Raw genomic sequence first — 19,762 nt, forward strand, 5'->3', positions numbered from 1 at the left:
TGCACCTAACAGAGAGCAAGGGAGTACAGCAGGGGAGGTTGGACCTTTCAGCCCATGGAGGGCCTTGCTGGCCACGCACACACTTTGCTCTTTACCCTAGAGCGATGAGAAGTCATTAAAGATTCTAAGCAGTGTGATATATGGTCAGAGTCATGGAAGGTTCTAGAAAGTTCACCCCTGGAGTAGTGCTGAGTCAATGCAGCAAGGTGGACCAACCAGAGTCAGGAGGTATTCTGCACATAAAATCCACAGTATTTGGGGATGGGTTGGGTTGGTGGGAGAGGAAGCAAGAGGGGAAATGGAGAGAGGAAGTTGTAGCAGTGATTTCATGGGATTTGGTCAGCCCCAAGTTCAAGTCCAACCACTCTACATCCCCTTATAAGATACTAAGCACAACTGACGTGGTCTTCATTGACGTGCTTGCTAAATGGGGAAGGGAGGCACCTCTGGGTCTTCCTTCTCTAGAATTTCCCCCATAAACCTTGGATCCCAACGGGGCCCCAAGTCCTGCTAGTCTACTGACTGACGAGGGGGAGGAAGATCTCTTCATCATGTAAGGGGTGGTTTGCACGTGGGCAGGGTGGCATACGGAGCTGCTGTAGGCCTAGGGCTTGGGAGGATTCTGTCGCGCATTTGGAGGGAGATCTTTTTATCCAGAGGGCCAGGGATGCTTGTCCGAGGCCGCTGGAGAGTTGACTCAACACAAGGTTTGTCTGCCTTTGAAACGCTTGGGACTCCCACACGAAGAAGGCAAATACACGGCGGGATCTGACCAGTCCCAGCCAGCTTTGAGGGGACCAGGATGTGGGTTCACGCATTCATTGGTTCATTCAGCAAATATTTATGGAGCTCCCTGGCATGTGACAGCCGCTGTCCTTGCCCAGGAGGGATGTCGGCTAGCAAAGCAAACACCTTCAGCCCTGCGGAACAGCCATGCCAGCACCGGACGTGGGTAATAAAGCAGGTGACTCTGCAAAGAGTCCGAGGACCGTGGCTCGGCGGAGGTCACCAGGGGAAGGAGGTGTGGTAGAGAGGGACTCAGGTTTGGGCCATTCCAGGGTCACGGGGGTCCGTGGCAAGGTGGCCAAGGGTGTGGCAGAGAACGTGGCACCCAGAAGCCACGGAAGACGGAGGAGGGCTAGACTGCATTCCGTGTTGAGCGAGGAGGGAACTGGGGAATGAGCGTTGTTGTGGCCACGTGGCCAGCGCCTGCGACCTCCACAAGCCCGATCTTGGTGGAGCCTTGGACGTCTTGGAAGTTAAGAGGAGAGCTGAACAGTGCCAGCAGAAGCTTCCATCCTGGGATGAGCAGCTGAGGCCTCTGCCCTGGGCACTCAAGGTGGATTCCTGGGGGTGGACTAGGTTTTTGCAAATCTATATTTAGCAACACTGATGGTGGCGATGGTGGCTGATGGCTCCAGCCATGCGCCTTGGGGTGAGCTCAGAGCATGGATACACACATGAATCCTGGAGACCCTGGCTCTGAAGGAGGTGGAGTCAGGGCTGATGTCATGCAAGGCAGGGAGGCATGGAGCCTGGTGTCTACCGGGCTTTGGGGAGGCCAGGAAAATGTGTTCGTTTCTGTGAGAAGTGAAAGGGGGGAAAAAAATCAAAGGTCAAATACAATGTTCATCTACAGTCAGGCGTCGCTTGCTGATGGGGAGAAGTTCTGAGAAATGTGTCATTAGGTGATTTATTCTTTTGAAAAAATATTTATTTGGAAGAGCTACAGACAGGGGAGAGAGAGAGAGAGAGAGAGAAAGAGATCTTCTATCTGCTGGTTCACTCCCCTGAGGGCTGCAATGGTTGGAGCTGGGCCAGGCTGAAGCCAGGAGCCAGGATCTTCTTCCAGGTCTTCCATGTGGATGGCAGGATCACAAGCACTTGGTCCAGCCTCCTGTACGTTCCCCAGGGACCTAGATCAGAAGTGGAGCAACTGGGACACAAACCAGCACCCATATGGGATGCTGGCATTGCAGGCAGCAGCTTTACCTGCTGTGCCACAGTGCTGGGCCGGGGTTTCTTTCATCATTGTACAAACATCATGGTGTATAGTTACTCAAACTAAGACTGCTATGATGTCACTGGGTGAATCTTATGGGACCACCACTGTATACGTGGCTTGTCATTGACCGAAACATCATTGTGTGATGTGTGACCGTATTTATCTTTATATGAATATGGTCATAACATTTAAAATGTAGAGGAAGCAATCCATGAAAACACAAGGGCCCGGGGTCCAGGAAAGCCACAAGGCAGTCCTGGATGGTCCTTACCCTGGAGGCCTGGCATTGAACTTGACCTTGGAAGTGGTGAATTCGCCTCTCCCCTGGCTCTGGGGCCTATTGTGCATCGCCATGCTGCACTCAAGAGTGGAGTTTGATGCTTGGGGAGCCCTTTGCCTGGGCCAGATTCTGTGGGCCTCACAGCCCCCTCCCGCTACAGTCAGGTAGGGAGGTCTTGCAGAGGCCAGCTGGCTGCTGATGGCCCCACAGGCACTGAGCACGGAGCTGCTGGTGACCCCAGGTGGCCTCTCTCCAAGGGCCAGGCAGCCCGCTGACCCCTCTGCAAGCTGCAGAAGTGGTCCCTGCCTGCCCGCTGGATGGGCTCAGCGAGAGCGTGTGGATGGGGTGGGGGTTGGGGGACGAAGCCCAGTCAGATCCAAAATAGGCCAGGAGGCAGAGCTGGGAAAGGCCCAGGCTTTGGCCCCCGGGGACCAGGGCCGGGCCCCTGCCCCACTGCTGAGTGGTAGTGCGTGTGCTCTGTGGGCAGTCTGCTCCCTGTCTGTGACATGATGACAGCGGTGCTTGCCACTCCAGGGGCTGGCAAGGAGATGAACGTGCTGGCGTACTTGGAGACCTGTCCTGGGCACCGCTGTCCCTGGGGAGCCCCCTCTTACCCCCCAACCTTGGCTCCCTGTTGAGTTCCCTAGGGCTCCTTCCAGGCTCTGCAATGGCTTAGCTGCTTCTTTGCTTCCCTTGCCCGTCCTCAGGACTTTCCCAGCGCCCCCAGGGCAGGGCTCCTCTCTGCCTTGTGTCCTTTTGCCTCCTCACAGCCCCGGATGTAGCAAGCACTCCAGGGCTTCTGCCAGGTTTCCCCCGGGACCCCGTCCTGTTCCAATCACGCCAATCGCCTTGCTGCTCCTCAGACTCAGAGAACACAGGCCCACAGGGTGGCTCTTGCACTGGCGGCCCCTTCTGCCTGGAGCACACGTGGGCCACATTCTGGCATAGCCTGATCCCTCACCTTCAGGTCTGGGGATCTCCCTGACGCCCTTGTGTGGGGCGGGCATTTGGCTTAGCAGTTACGAGGCTTCTTGGAAGGCCCACAGCCACATCAGAGTGCCGCAGGTTCAAATCCTGGTGCAGCTCCTCGTTCCAGCTTCCTGCTCGTGTGCACTCTGGAGAGCAGCAGGTGATGGCTCTGGTAGGTGGGCCTCTGCCACGCGTGTGGGGGACCCAGACTGAATTCCTGGTTCAGCCTGGCCCAGCCTCGGCTGATGTCGGCATCTGGGGAGTGGATGAGAGGTCTCTCTCTCCATCTATATATCTATATCTATCTATCTATAAATATATTTGTCCTTATATATATAAAGACACACATATATATACACACACACATATATATATATCTGCCTATCAAAAACCTAAAAGTGAATAACTAGAGATTTTTTTTGACTGGCAGAGTTAGACAGTGAGAGAGAGACAGAGAGAAAGGCCTTCCTCCCATTGGTTCACCCGAAATGGCCACTACGGCTGGCACACTGTGCTTATCCGAAGCCAGGAGCTAGGTGCTCCTCCTGGTCTCCCATGCGGGTGCAGGGCCCAAGGACTTGGGCCATCCTCCACTGCCTTCCCGGGCCACAGCAGAGAGCTGGACTAGAAGAGGAGCAACCAGGACAGAACCGGCGCCCCGACCAGGACTAGAACCTGGTGTGCCGGCGCCGCAGGCAGAGGATCAGCCTACTGAGCCGCGGCGCCGGCCAATAACTAGAGATTTTTAAGCTACTAACATAATAGCCCCTCCCCACCTGTACTCCTGGCTTCCTCCCCGTTTCCTTCCTCTCCATTGCAGTGGGCACCATCGGCTGTCACAGCCTTGCTCAGCCGTCAGCTTGCTTCTGGGGCAAGCCAGATGGGTGAGGCAGGGCTGGGCCGCTCCCCTCTGCAGAGAGCCAGCTCCTGGAACAGCCGTCTGCGAGGAGGTGCGTGATAAATACTCAGAGCAGACGGATATGGGAACGCTCTGTGAGCCAGGGTCCAGTGACACGGGGTTCCTACAGGAGCTATTCCCTGGCTGTGGGTGCTGAGACAGAGGAGGAAGTAGGGTCAGAGCCAGAAGGCACCGTGCAGGCCACCTGGGGTGGAGAGGGGCCCAGTGGATTGTGGCCCCCACTTTCCTGCTTACACGAGCCGACCCTGCCAACCCCCAGCTCCCTGGGCGGGGGAGGCTGCTCGCAGCTCCCAGGGCAGAACTCTCACACCCTCTGTCCTGAGCCGGCTGGAGCAGACACATCCACTCAGACATTTTTGCTAATACATACATACATACATACATAAGCAAGCTTTCCCCCAGGGCTTTCTGATTAGCTCTGAGTCCATGTAACATTCAATCATCCAGAACTCATGGGTTTTCTGCCTCATCAGGGCTGGATATGTATGACCTCTTACCCTTCCCTGTGGTGTGTTTGCGGAGTATCCCCACAGGGGGCTGGGGGCAGCCCTCCCGGAGCCCAGGTCCGGCAGGTGATCCGGCGAGAGGCACGCACAGCCACAGCGGCTGAGCAGGGCTCTGAAGCTGCCCAGAGAATCCAGTGTGCAGAAGCCACACTGGTTTGTGTGTGTGTGTGTGGGGGGGGGGGGGTGTCAGGCTCCGCAGGAGGTGATGAAGGCAGAGGCTGGGAAAGACTCCATCTTCTAGGAGCATCTTGAAGGCAAAAGACGGCCGGTGCGGTGCTCTGATGGACAGCATTGTGGGCCCTCGGGAGAGTGGGCAGTCCCGGGGTCTGGGGTTGTTTTCCTGAAGATGTAGCATCTCCACGAGCTGGGCCTGGATGGAGACAGGTCCTCCTGCAGCGCTGGGCGGCTTCAGCCAAGCTGCCTCAGCTCCCTGAACATCTATGCCGTGTTCCTGAAAGCCCGGTGGTGCGCATGCCACTGAGCATCGTGCACGTTAGCAGGTCCAGGCAGAGAATGCCGGAAACCTGGCTGGGACTTTGCAAATATTAACGTCCTTTGGTCTCCCTTCTTCCTCCTCCTGCTCTGGTGGGGTCCTCATTCAGAGCTGAGCTCTGCCAGCAGCTGGACCTAGTGATGAGTGAACACGACCCCTCCCTGTCCAGCAGAGGGCGGCGGCCATGCACAGACACAGTGCTGCCAGGGCCTGGTGTGCAGGTCATCACCTCTCTGCCCAAGGGGTGCTTCGCTCTCCCCTGGGACTGCACAGCTGCCAGGGGGCTCTTGATGCAGTGACGCGTCCCTGACCTGCCCCCTGCTGCTGACTTCACTGACACAGGACCCACAGGCCACCCAGGAAGTGAGCACAGGGGGCTCTGAGCAGCCAGAGACATGGCAGAGTCCTTGCTCCTGGCTCGCTGGAAGCCCCAAGTTCTCAGCCTCTGCTTGTTTTGCAGGGTTTCAAGAAATACATCCACTGCAGCTTAAGTTCATTTTTAAGTTTTTCTTTGTTTATTGAGCGAGAGAGCGAGCAAGCGAGAGAATGAACCTCCATCTGCTGATTTATTCCACAAATGCTTGCAACTGCGGGAGTTGGGCCAGGCCAGGGCTGGGCACGGGGGACTCTGCCCAGGGCTCCCACTGGATGGCAGGGACCCAATTCCTTGAGAGATCATTACTATGTCTCGGGGCTGCCCCAGCGGGAAACTGGAGTCAGGAGCGGCAGCTGGGTGTTGGACACAGGCTCTCCATCAGCCACGAGACTTGGCATCCTAAGTGATGTTTGTCTGCTGTGCCCAGTGCCTGCCCCCTCAGCACGGCTAAGTAGCAGCACATTGGGGTTTGGGAGGACTCGAGACCCTGATGCACGCAGGTGGGTGTGTTGACAAGAGCAGGCTGGGGAGAGAAAGTAAGAAAGACCATCCAGAGCAGGTGCAGGAATTCAAGCAGCATGTGTACTGCCACTTCTAGTAACAGCTGACCCGGGGCTGCGTTTCAGTGCAGGGAGCTCATCCCAAACGTGTGAGCATCCTGACTGTCTACAGTACCACAGTAAATACCATAAGTGGCCGGGAACTCATTCACTCACTCATTGATACGTCCCACAGACACTTCTGAACTTGGTCAGGTGCCGGGCATGATCCTGAGCACAGAGGAGATGTGTAGACATAAACACCTTCTGACTCCAGACCACCAGCCAAATGTCAAACACAGTAACTGGCCCATTTTCTCCTGTAAGTCTTACGCCTTCCGCACTGCATTATGTGTGTGAGGGTACGTCAAACAGTTCGTGGAAACATGGAGTCGAAAGAGAAGTTTATTTCTGTGCTAAAATATTCTGAAAGCCATGCATAGTTCTTTATAATATCCATTTTCCAGGAAGTTGGTGGAGACTCTTTGTATGCCTGGATTGGAACTTTTTTTTTTTTTTGCAACAGAATAAGCTTATCTTTTAATGGCACTGTCTGTGAGCTTTGGAAGCACCCTTGTGGGATGTAAGCCATGTTTTATAGAGGGGGGGAAACCGAGGCATAGAGGCTTCCATGGCTTGGCCCCTTTTCACGCGGTGATATGTGGTGGAGTTGTCCAGGTTTCCTCAAACGCCAGCACCAAACCCACTTACTTCTCCAGCCTTGTCTCCTGCAACCAGCCTCGCCCGAGATTGTGCTCGAAGTTACTTGGTGAATGGCATTCAAGACAACTTTATGTGGCACGTGAATGCATGCACTTGAGATATTTAATAATAGCATATTTATCGCCATTCATTTTAGAAAGTGAATACATCCAACCTGCAGTAGAGGTCTCCTTTGCAAATAAATGTCCTTAGGAAACCGTGAGACAACAGAATGAAATAAATTAAGTGAATTGCAACATGCGGGATATCTGGGTGTAAATGAGGGTACTTCAGAAAGTTTGTGGAAAATGGGCTTAAAGGAATTGATTTAGGTGCCAACAACTTTTGAAGTCCATGCGGTTTTTTCCATAATATGCACTGTTTCATGAACTGTTTAAAAACCCCTTGTATGCCTGAATTTTAAAGGAATTTGGTCCTGAGATAGACATTTGATCCAGTTAAGATGCTCATGTCTCACATCAGAGTTCCTGGGTTCGAATCCTGGCCTTGGCTTCTGACTCCTGCTCCCTGCTAATATGGACCCTGGGAGGCAGTGGGGTGACAGCTCAAGCAGTTGGGCCCCTGCCACCCCCGTGGGAGACCTGGATGGAGTTCCGGCTCCTGGCTTTGACCCCCCAGCTGTTGTGTGTTGTGTGTCTGCTTCTAAATTAAATAAGTAAATTAAACAAAAAGAGCACCAAAGTAAATATACCTATTTATTGCTCAAAATTCCCTTATATAGATCAAAATTCCTAGAGATTGTGTGTGCTAGGATGTTTGAAAAACGTGGGCACTAGGCTTGAGGAAGCCACGGGAGAACAGAATCGGCTCAGGGAGATCACTTGTACCAGGGGAAGTGGAGGTGCCCGGAGCTGCCGGCTATGTCTCCCAGGAAACACACTCACATGGAGAACTGTGTCCTTGGGGGTGCCGACCCCTTGCAGAATGTCCCCCCTGCCCCAGCACTCACACATGGCATCTGATTTCAGGGACCTCTGCCCTGCGCTCCTGTGAACAGCCCCTCCAGTGTGAGATCTTCCACCAGCTGGGACATGATCCTGTGCGGTACGACCTCACAGGCTGGCTCCACAGGGCCAAGCCCAACCTCGCAGCCCTGGACGCACCGCAGGTTCTGCAGCAGTCAAGAAGGTGAGTGAGGCGAGGGCTGGGGCCTGGGTAGGGGCATGGGAGGGGCTGCACTCTCCTCCACCTCCCACCTTTGCAAGGATTGCCCAGCCTCAACAACACCCAGAGTGAGGGCTGGTCTGAGAACCCCATGCGTGCATCATGGAGCAAAGAGCATCTCTGAATTGGCGCTGTACCAGGACTCCCTGGGGCCCGAGTGAAGCCAGCCGAGCAGAGGAGCTGGCCATTTGGGGAGGTGGCTATGACTTCGCATTCTAGCTTTTTGCCTGTCATTAAGCAGCTGGGAGATGATGTGACTGCAACAACTTTTATGGACATCCTCAAACTCGGTGGGGTCGTAAAAGCGAAATGATATGTTTTGCAGCATTAAAAAAAAAAGGCTCCCGGCGTCCCTTGACTGCTCGGCCCAGAAGTGCTGCCACAGAGCTGCCAGCAATGTCGCTTTCAATTCAGAGGCTTATCGGAAAATGCTTGTTGTGCCTGTACGCATGTGCGTGCGCGCGCGCGCGTGTGTGTGTGTGTGCGCGCGCGCGCCTCCCAAGTTCAATGCTAGAATCCTGCAGGAGCAGAGCTTGGAGACAAGAGAAGAAGCTCAGATCACACCAGGAGGGTGCTGGTGTCTGTGAGGAGGGGGCGTTTTTTGGCTACCAACTATGCACTTTGCATCAGCACCGATACTTCATAAGTCTCATTATTCCTTACGGCAATACCGTTTCCTTAGCCCCACTTTATAGAGGAGAAAACTGAGGCCCCCAAAGTGGAGAGACTTACTTCTGATCACAGGGCAGAAACATGGTAGAGTAGGGGATTCCATGGCACCTCAGTGACCCTCGGAGAGTTCTCGGGACAAGGCCAGAGTTGACTGGGAACTCAGCACCCAGGAGGGTCCGTGGGCATACAGACCCTGCTGTGAGATTGAGGCAGGGTGTGGGGTGAAGGTTGGTGAGGACTGAGGAGGGAGCCAGGTGCCTGGGGGAAACCCCGTGACTTCCCTTTGTCACCTGAGTGATGGGGGGGCGGGGGCTGTCACTTTGCCTCCTCCGGGCTGTGCTCCCTCTGCGATGCAGTAGGAGTTGGACAAGGCTATGAGACCCAGTGACGATGGCACAGTGTGGAGCCAGGCTTCACCTCTTTAAAGCCACCTGACGTGGTTCTCCATGTCACAATCTGAGAAATGGGAGCACGACACCCACGCGAGAGACGTGGTGATGCAAAGTAGCAGACAGCTTGCACAGGAGCCCGGGGCACAGGGGCCCTCTGCACGTGTCCATGGCCTTGTGAATGTCCTGCCTTCCTGCTCTGAAATCCTGCGCTCAGACTGAGCCAGACAAGCCTCTGTGAACCAGACGGCAGCCCCGGGGGATCCAGGCCTACTCTGGGGGAAAAGTCCGAGACCAGAGGCGAGCGAAGACCCGGACCTTCGGGAAACACATCCTTGGCTGCACACTGGTGATCTTTTGAGAGCAAACAGAGCTGCTTCTTAGAGCGCTGGTTCTGCAGCCCCCGGAGGCATCAGAACTGTGTGTTTAATACTCAGATTCCTGGACCCCACAAGGTCTGGCATTGCTGACAAGCTTTCCAGAAGGTTCTTCTGCACACTGCAGTTTCAGAAACACTGTCTGGATCAAAGCCTTGTGTTTTGTGGACAGGGAGCTAAGACCAGGAGGGACAAGGGCCCAAGGTTGCAGCATAAGTGGAAGCCAGAGATCTCAGCTCAGCCCTGCAGACAGAGCAGTCCACACACAGAGGGGGCATCAGGGCCTGAGCTCCTCTCCCTGAACCCGTGAGGGGCCCACACCCCCCAGGGACCCACCTCCTCCACTCCTGGTTCCTGCTTCCTAGGGATGCCCTCAGCACCCCGCCCAGACTCAACGTTTTAACACGAGTGTGGCCATGCCTTTTGTACCTCTGCACCTGCCATGCATTGAACTGGCTTTGTATGTTTTCGGCTCAGCCAGGCGAGACTCATTTCCTTAACAGTTGGGATAGCTGGTTAGACACAGAGGGAGATGCACCATGGGTCTACCGGGCTGGGGCCTGGATGAAGATGCCTGGATGCATCCACGGGAGGGGCTGGTGCTGGTGGGCCCCGGAAGGCCGACTGTCCGCTCTGAGTTCCACTCCTCCCAGCGCACAGCAGGTTCTGTCCAGTCAGCCTAGGCTTCGTTTGCTCAGACCGCAAGCCAGGCTGGCTCAGGCTGGCCAGTGTTGGCCTTCTGTCCTTGTCACCATTCTCAGAACCTGTGCCCTGCGGGGCTGCTCAGGGAAGGCGCAGTCCTCTCCCAAGCTGCCTGTTTCAATGACACGATCTTGCAGCCCCAGAAACCGCCATTTGGGCCTGTGAGTCATTCATTCATGCCTGAAAACATACAGTAAGCACCAACTGTATACAGGACTTGTTCTAGGGCTAACAAGATGGTTTTGTCCTCTAAGCAAATGCTGGCTTAGTAGGTTATGCATAGGTTTGAGGGTGCTTTGGAAAAGTTCATGGACAAACAGAATGAAAAGATGTTCATTCTTGTGCAAAGGTCACGGGTTTTTCCACGGACTTTTGGAAGATCCTTGCTGTGTAAGCGACAAGGCTTGTAGAAGGAGAGATGATTGGAAGGCAAGGGCGGGAGCTGGCATTTGTCATGAAGCCAAGGGTCAGCCAGCAGAAGGGACAGAGGCAGAAGGGGTAGCAGCTGGGGCATGGGAGTCCCAGGGAGGGTTCAGGTAGCAAGGTGGGCTCCTTCCCTTGGGCCCTTCCTGCTCCGGCCACGCCTTCCCCAAGGGTCCCTAACATTCTCCCAATCCTCATCTTTCCCCTCCTGCCCTCCAGGGAGGAGCTGCGGAGTCTGTTCCAGGCCCGGGCCAAGCTGCCCACCGTGTGCAGGGCCGTGGCGGGCCTGGAGGGCACCTCCCAGCAGGCCGTGCAGAGGAGCCGTGTGTTGCGCAGGACGTTCGCCAGCAGGCTGGCCGCGGTGAGGAGGAAAGCGCCATGCTCCCAGATCCAGCTGCAGACGGTGAGCGGGCGCCCCCTCTCGTGGGAATGCAGCCGTCAGCCTCCCTGGCCCCATCTCCCCCAGGCCCGGTCAGCTGCCGGCTTCATCTCCAACCTCCCCAGCAGGCCCCGAGGGCAGGCATCCATCACCCCACGCTCCAAAGAGCAGGACATGGAGACCCTGAGCAGCTAAGGAATGTGGCCGCAGTCACACCCCCCGGGAAGTGACAGACCCAAGGCCAAGGCCAAAGCCTCGGCGACTCGTTACTGAGTTGAGAGTCAAGCCCACTGTACAAAAATGACAGATGCCACACCAGCCCCGTCTGCCTGTCTCACACAAGACGCCCCTGCGGCAGAAGCCAGCACAGGCTGCGCATGTGTTACCTGCACAGGGAACTGGGGCCCACTAACTAACGAGGACACTTGATTAGGCCATGCTCCGGCTAAGCCCAGATGAGAATGGGCTGGAACGTGGGAAACACATATTCTGAAAAAAACCTTGGTCTATGCCTCAGTTTCCCCATGTGTTTCAATAGGGAGTCATTGTAAAGCCTTCTTTTTAAAATAAAGATTTATTTATTCCCTTTGAAGTCAGAGTGACAGAGAGAGAGGGAGAGAGAGAGAGAGAGACAGAGACAGAGACAGAGAGACAAAAAGAGAGAGAGACAAAGAGAGAGAGATTTCCCATCTGTTGGTTTAGTTCCCACGTGACTGCAACAGCCAATGCTGAGCCAGGCTAAAACCAGGAGCCAGGAGCTTCATCCAGGTCTCCCATGTGGGTGGCAGAGGCCCAAACCCTTGGGCCATCCTCTGCTGCTCTCCCCAGCTGTTAGCAGGGAGCTGGATTGGAAGTGGAGCAGCCAGGACTCTTCCAATGCTCATGTGGGATGCTGGCATTGCAGGCGGCGGCTTTACTCACTGTGCCACAACGCCAGTCCTATAAAGCACTCTTACATCTCAGGAGTATGTGAATAAGTGGGAGGTCCTTGGGACAGGACACAGGGGCCCCCAGAAGATGCCCTGGCCAGGCTAGATGTGGGTCGGGGAGAGTGCAGACACCCGTTTGCCTCCCTTTGAGTCTACTGGTCCTGACCTCCCTATCCTTGGCCCTAGGATGCCCTGATCAATGTGATCAGACGGTCTCACCTGCACTTTATCCACTGTCTTGCACCAACCCCACTGCTGGAGAGCAGGGCTGGGCAGGGGGCTCCGACGCCACCCCAGCCAGGAGGAGATGAGACCGGGGCAGGCGGGCCTCCAGCCCTGGACATCCCCGCCCTGAGGGTCCAGCTTGCAGGGTCCCACATCCTGGAGGCACTGCGACTGCACAGGGCAGGTAAGTGACAGGCGGGAACAGAACACCTCGTCCCCGCACCCCCACCGCGACGTGCCTGCCCCCAGTGGCCGCCCAGAGCCAGGAGCACCTCCCTCCTGCCAGCAACTTGGCAGGCTGCATCCTGTGAGGGCAAGGCATGATTCTCCCCATTTCACAGATGAAGCAGCTGAGGCCAGGAGACGTGCAGGGACTTGGTCAAGGCCTCTGGCGTAGACTGGGCTGCAGTCTCCCAGTCCAAAGTCCTTATGGTTTCCAGCTCCTGGCCAGTGAAGGCCGAGTCTTCCCCCTTTAATTTCAACAACTCGTCTGCCTTGGGTTAGGAAGGTGGGGGCGATCACAAGGAGCCATTGCGTATTGTGCAGGATGCCTGGTGAGGTCTCAAGAGAAGATGACGCTATGAGCCCAGGGCATCCATCGCCCGGGGATGCAGGAGGGACCCGGGCATCTACAGGGAGTGCGAAGTCCTGATGAGTGAGAAGCAGCCCCAGGAGGTGGGGGGCGAGGGAGCTGAGCAGAGGAGTCAGCAAGGTCCAAGGCAGAGAGGCAGCGAAGCCTGGGCGTCCCCGGGCAGGGTGTCCAGGATGAGCCAGTTGTACTCAAGCCATCAGCTGCTGCCTCCCAGGGTGCATGGTCGCTGCAAGTTGGAAGTGGAACCAGAGCCAGGCCTGGACCTCAGGCACTCTGATAGGAGACACGGGCGTTCCCAGCAGCCTATTAAGCACTGCCCCAAATAACCACCCCAGATCTGTATTTTAATAAGCACACTGATTCCTCCATAGCCAATCCTACACGTCGGATTTGATCTTAATCCTTCCTGTTCTTTTCAGTGTGTCCCCAAAGGTCACCCCATTGATTCTCCCCCGCCTGCCAGTTAGAACTGGCGGCTCCGGAACAGCCATTCTGGCCGCAGAGGACTGGGTGACTGGGACTGGCTGGGAGCCCTCTAGTGGCCACCGGTGCCCCAGCTTGTGGTCACCGCCCCGTCCGCCTCACCCCCACCAACCAATCAATACTGGAGCCCTAGCAACAGTGCGGGGGTGAGACCCTTACTCTCCTGGAGACAGCTCTGATCTTCTCTCCTGCACCACCATGGGCAGGTAGAGATGATGCCCAGGGGAAGAGTGAGAAGTCACAGCTGGTGGCTTCATCCCTGTGGCCAATCGATTCCACCCAGGTCTCTGCAGGTGCCCTGGGAGACTGGTGCACCCTTGGAGCCCCTGATGCACACGCTGTGGTCAGGGAACCCCTTTCCTCGGGCCTGGGGCCTCGCTGCTGAGCCTGGCCCCTCTCGTCTCAGCCTGGGTAGGTTTCCAGCTAGGCATAGGCTTGATGTCTCCTGGTAGAACTTGCCAGTTTCTGTCTCCTAGACCTGGTGTGTTTCCTTTTTTTTTTCTTTTTGTTTTCTATTCTAAGTCACTTCTGTCTCCATCACACCCACGTAAGATCTATTCGCATGCAGACATATAAATATTTATGATTTTGAATTCATGCATATATTATCTGTGCACATTCACACATACATCCGTGATAGGCACACATCCACGCGGTTTATTGAGTGGCTACTCTGTGCTAGGGACCGTGTTGTCACCTAAAGCCCTTGGCGCAGTGCCTAGCAGGCTGTTGTGCCCCAGTATCCTATGAATTCAACCGACCACAGGTCAAACAATTTTTGTCTTGTCATTACTCCCTAAGCACCAGAGTGTGACAATGGTTTGCATAGCACTTACATTGCATTAGGGATTATTGGTAATGTAACAATAATGAGATGCGCAGAGGAGGCTGTGCCTAGGTTATGGGCAAATACTATGCCACTTTATATGAGCAACTGAGTGTCTTGTGTGGGAGTGGCCTCGAGCCAGTCCACTGTGGACACCGAGAGATGACTGCGTAGCATTGCTCAGTAAGCTAGTCACACAACTACTGTGTACTGTATACTAAGGGATGCCTACATAGTAGTTGCTCATTAATAATTCCCTGTTGGACACAGCTGAGATCTGGAGTGAGATGGCCTGGGCTTGACCAGTGGTGTGACCCCAAAGCACACCTCCCTCTGCTCTCCCATAATAGACTGCATCTCTGGGAGTTGCTGCAGGGGTTGGGGAGTTAATAAAGAGAATAATGCAAGGCCGGAGCCGCGGCTCAACAGGCTAATCCTCTGCCTTGCGGTGCTGGCACACCGGGTTCTAGTCCCGGTTGGGGCACCGGATTCTGTCCCGGTTGCCCCTCTTCCAGGCCAGCTCTCTGCTGTGGCCCGGGAGTGCAGTGGAGGGTGGCCCAAGTCCTTGGGCCCTGCACCCCATGGGAGACCAGGAGAAGCACCTGGCTCCTGGCTTTGGATCAGCATGGTGCACCGGCCACAGCGGCCATTGGAGGGTGAACCAACGGCAAAAAGGAAGACCTTTCTCTCTGTCTCTCTCTCACTGTCCACTCTGCCTGTAAAAAAAAAAAAAAAAGAAAGAAAGAAAGAAAGAAAGAAAGAAAGAAAGAAAGAAAGAAAAGAGAATAATGTGGGGCCAGCGCCGTGACTCACTTGGTTAATCCTCCTCCTGCGGCACCTGCATCCTGTATAGGCGCTGGTTCTAGTCCTGGCTGCTCCTCTTCCAGTCCAGCTCTCTGCTGTGGCCCGGGAGGGCAGTGGAGGATGGCCCAGGTCCTTGAGCCTTGCACCCGCATGGGAGACCCTGAGGAAGCTCCTGGTTCCTGGCTTCGGATCAGTGCAGCGCCGGCTGTGGTGGCCATTTGGGGGGTGAACCAACGGAAGGAAGACCTTTCTCTCTGTCTCTCTCTCACTGTCTATAACTCTACCTGTCCAAAAGAGAGAGAGAGAGAGAGAGAGAGAGAGAATGATGCTTAAAAGAGTGGCTGGGTGGGGAAGAGCACAGAATACCTGTTGGCCGTCTCGCCGTGAACAGGCATCAGTTGTAATCCTCAGAGTGACCGTGTGAGAATAGATCTTATTATTCTCATCTGACAGGTAAAGAAAGCGAATCATAAAAAGGTGGTATCATTTGTCCCCAGTGATGTAGCTAATCATGCCAAAAATGGCATGAAAATCCAGATAAGTCTGACTTAAAAGTGCAGCCGTGAGCTCTCAGGGGTTCCCTGTCTGTGCTGGGTACATCCTGCAAAGCTGGCTGGAGATCCTCCTCCTCCCCCAGGAAGGCTTCCTGGATTAGCGACACACGCCCAGCATCTTCCTGCTGACGCATGCACCCAGCTTACGGTGAAGCCAAGTCTCAGAAGCAGGGTGAGAGGTCCCCAGACCTTTTCCCACCCAGCCCCCGAGGGGTCTTTCTAAAAGCCACCGCCATGCCTTTGTCACCAGGAAAAAGGTCCAAACCTTGAGGCCTGGGGTCTGAGTTCGAGTTCCTTTGGGCCTCATCACTGCTCATCTCTGTCCATCCTCCACTGCCCTGGTTATTGTCAGTGCCCGGGTTTGAATCCCAGCTGGGGCAGTTACTCTGCAACCTTGTATGACGTCCTAGTTAGCGTTCGGTGCCTCAATTTCCACATTTGTAAAATGGGCACAACAAGATAGCCCTCCAAGCACCCCTAGCCCATGGAAGATGTCACCCAGGTGTCACCCAGCCCTTGGTGAGTGTCGACTGTCGCTCCGACAGCAGAGCAAACCTTAGATTTCCCTGCTCTGGTCTTTCCTGTACGGCTTCCTCTGCCTCAACTTCCCTTCCAGACCAGAGTCTCCTGGGAAACTCTAATGGCTCCGTCCAGTGCCAGCTCCAATGTTGCTTTCTCTCCGGGACTTTGGAAGGCCCCTTGTCTGCCCAGTCTCCCACAGTGAGGATTCAGCCGTGTCCACCCTACGTGGTAGGACAGGGAAGCCCTCATTTGCTGCCCAATGTTGCCTCCCCATGTGCAGCCTGTGGGATAAGAACATAAGTGTTAGACAGGAAAGTTTGCGTGGTCCAACAGCTTCGGGAAACTCTAGGCCCAGTGGGGCACCCCCCCCCAGCAGGTGTTGTCTGAGCCTTGGCCTCGGGTGCTGACACACATCCAAGAGGCAGAGGAGTGTGTGTGCAGCTTTTCCAGACTTTCAGCGGTGCGCTGTGTCGGGTTTGTATTCTGGGCGATGCATTTGGGAAGCGCCGATCAAGTTCAGTTCCTTCAATTAGCAAACAGAAACTGCAGCCCCAAGACGTGAGTCCGCAGAGCAAGTTGTAGCCAGGCTGGGAGCAGGACCCGAACTCCTGCCCGGGGTTCCATCCAGAGCACCGGGGCTCGGTCTTCTCATCTGTACTCCGTGTCTCCCCGCTCTCCCCAGGCTACGCTGACCACATGGGGCTCACCCAGTTCCGCCGGCGCTTCCAGGTGCTGGACCCCCCGCTCCTGAAGAAGCTCGTGTTGGCCTCGGAGGGAGTCGACGAGAGGAAGGTATGTGGTGCTGAGTGCGGAGGGGTTGTGTCCCGGAAACTCCAACTGGGGTCTCATGAGCTCTTGTCCCACTGGGGATTGTCACAGTGTATGTGTGTGTGCGTGGGGGGGGGTCTCACTCGACGGAATCTGAGAGCAGGGCTTTGGGGGTCAGTGCTGAGGGTGGCATTGGGTCCCTTACCCAACAGTGCCACCTGGGACACCGCCTATCCCAGAATGGCCCTTCTGCACTCTGCATAGAACAAAATGATGAGAGTAGCACCACCCGGCTAACAGGGTCCCAAACAAAGACGAAAGGTTACCATTCCCAAAGCAACCTGAGCTGATGCATGAAAAGAAGTCTTGAGTTCCAAAAACTGGGGAGTATCTCTGTGAGGGTGTCCCTCTTTGGCAATGACAGTGAGCATCCCCCTCATCCAGGCCTCTGCACCGGCAGTCCCCTCTGCCTGGAGCACGTGCTGTCTGTCTCCAGTCTTTGCCTGCCTGGCGTCCTCTTGCTATTCACACCCCAGTTCAGCTCTTCTTCTCCAGCACACCACCTTGGCTCCGTTTATCTGCGATGATGTAGATGCCCTGAGTGTTTTCTGGTTCGTGACCAGTGCTCAGTAAGCTGGTGAAGGAGGGAGTGAATGGATGCGCGTTCCGAGCTTTGTAGATTAGGCCCTGTGTGTCTCCGTTCTCCACGCCTACTGTAAACGCATGGAAAACCATCCATTTCCTCCTGGTGCTGAACTTTCAATAAGTGTTTCTATCGGGGACGGCTGATCAATGGTGACAGAGTGCATCAAGACCCTGTGAAGGTCAGTTGCGCCCTCACAGCCCTGCAGGTCGAGTTTCTATGCCCCTTTTGCAAATAGGAGCGCTCACAGGTGAAGTGACTTCCCTGATGCCATGCTGCCGGACATTCGTGGGTTTGCTCCTTGAACTCAAGGTTCAAGGGAAGGGTCGTTGCCCATGGACCTCAATGTCGAGCAGAGCGGAGTTTGATTCCCGACTGGGGCTGTGCAAACCTAGGCAAGGAACTTCCGCGTCCTGCCTGCGTTCTCTCACTTGTAAAGTGGCAGCAGTGATACCGCCTACCTCCACGGGTGCTCTGAGGCTGACCTGTACTTGTACAGTCGATATGATTGGCACAGGGCACCTGTGATGTTGGGAGAGCCCCATAGACATTAGCAGCTATCATCAGCTTCTTCGGCATCGATATCAGCACCAGCGTCAGCAGCACCTTTCGAGTCCAGGGTCATGGCGACCAAACCACGTAGACCCTGCATTCACAACCTTGTTGAAGCATCACCTCCAGGTGGGCGTGCCTGTGCGTGCTTGAGACTGTCAGCACTGCCATTCTCACCCTCTGAGTCAGAAGGCCAGGAGAGTAAACAGAGTTATAATGCTTAGGTGGCTTCTTGGCCTTGGCTCTTCTCTGCAGTGGGCACCGGAGCACAGGCTACCTCCAGCAGGCGGCCTCCTCCATTGTTGTTAAATACACACGGTATAAACTTGACTAAGCACTGGCTTCTGCGTGGCCCTCCTAGCTCATGCTGGGAGGGGACAACAGTCTGAGCCGTTCAGGTGCAGGCCTAGGTGAAAACCCATTCCATTCTGAAGGCCTGGCTTGGAGCCACCCACCACTCTGTACTAATCTTCATTTAGGGTTCCTTATCCTTGATCCCCCAAAACTTGGTCTCCCTTCAGGGGGTCTGGAATGGAGTCATTGAGGCTCTGAAACTCCTGTGCAGTTGGAAATGGGGCAGGAGTGGAGAGTGGGGGATTTTCTGTGGGGGCAACGGGTGCAGCATATGGAAGCATTTCTATTCTGGATGACTCAGCAGTTCTCTGTAGTAACCAAACCGAAACCACCCCCGTACACACTGGAGGCCTCGGAAAATGGAAAATTACAAGTGGAATGGACTTGGTTGGGAGTTTCGGCCGCCGCTGCTTCTTTTTATTGGATCACAAATTTCATTTGCTGCAGCATAGAAATTCGGGAGCAACAAAAGGAAACACCATCCTGCCTCTTATGAAAAACCCGATAAATATTCATTTGTCGGGCAACGTGATCTGCCATGAATTATACATGAACACGTGCCTGCATGGGCAAACCATCCGCCTCTGTGTGCAAAGCAGTTAAGACCTCAGGATTTAATAAGACAAGTCTGACAGCGAGAAAAGGTCAATATTGTCGTTAAACACTAGGCGGCAGCTGAGGGAATTCATTGTCAGGGCCTCGGCAAAGTCCCCCGTGTGCCCAACATGTGGCTTATAAACAGGGGCTCTTCCTGCCAGGGCTATCTCTCAGCAAAGCGCTCTCGCTTTGTGGGAACCTACTGGATCGTTTTGTGTTCCAGAAACAAACAAAAAAGCATGTGCCTTTGGCCCCAACGTGCAGAGACTCTCATCCAGAAAGTTCACGCAGTGTGCAAAGCCTGCAGAGCCACAACCTGCGATTGTTCTCAAAAGAGGAAGCCTCCCTGCTCTGGGAATTAGCCCCGTCTTGCCAGCCAAGGGGGCTGAAGCCAGGACCACCCATGCAGGGAGTGGGGCAGCTGGGGTTCCAACTCAGGCTCTCAGATTCCTCACCCAGGCTCTGCTGTCATCCGCATTGTCGTTGTTGTTGAATACACACGGTGTACAGTTGACCACGCCTGCTGTGAGTATACAGCCCGGTGGCATGTAATGGTCTGTGCCCACTGAACGTGGACTCCCCAAGGCCTCTGCCCCCCAAGTTCTCAGCAGCCGCCGTTGACGTCTGCCTCTGTGACTTGGAGTACTCTGTGTGCTCGCTGGACGTGGAGACAGACAGTGTGTGACTCCCTTATTTCACGTAGCGTCAGGTGCTCCGGCACCACCCACGTGGCAGCGCGTTCAGGATTCTGCTCCTTCTGGGGCTCCATGGTGCTCCTCTGTCTGTTCTCTGCTCACCTCGCCATCCTTTCACCATCACTGGACACTTGGCTGGCTTCCACACTTCAGCTATTGGGAATTATACGGCTGGGAACCTGGGTTTCTTTCATTTCAAACCCTACTTTCAATTCTCTGGGGTATACCTCCAGCAACACAATTGCTAGATCACACAACAGTTCTATTTTTAATTATTTGAGGAACTGTCATACTGTTTTCCA

The 19,762-nt window shown here is 55.0% G+C and overlaps 1 protein-coding gene across 1 annotated transcript in view; it reads left to right on the plus strand.

Moving 5' to 3' along the window:
- Positions 1-19,762, plus strand: part of MYO18B (myosin XVIIIB) — a 243,534-nt gene that overhangs the window by 59,054 nt on the left and 164,718 nt on the right. The window contains exons 17-20 of the mRNA XM_062182090.1: positions 7,779-7,938; positions 10,757-10,940; positions 12,032-12,254; positions 16,534-16,643. Coding sequence (XP_062038074.1) covers positions 7,779-7,938; positions 10,757-10,940; positions 12,032-12,254; positions 16,534-16,643 — 677 coding nt within the window. The remainder of the gene's footprint in view (positions 1-7,778; positions 7,939-10,756; positions 10,941-12,031; positions 12,255-16,533; positions 16,644-19,762) is intronic.

This window comes from Lepus europaeus, chromosome 23 (assembly GCF_033115175.1).
Source record: "Lepus europaeus isolate LE1 chromosome 23, mLepTim1.pri, whole genome shotgun sequence".
NCBI classification, from domain to species: domain Eukaryota; kingdom Metazoa; phylum Chordata; class Mammalia; order Lagomorpha; family Leporidae; genus Lepus; species Lepus europaeus.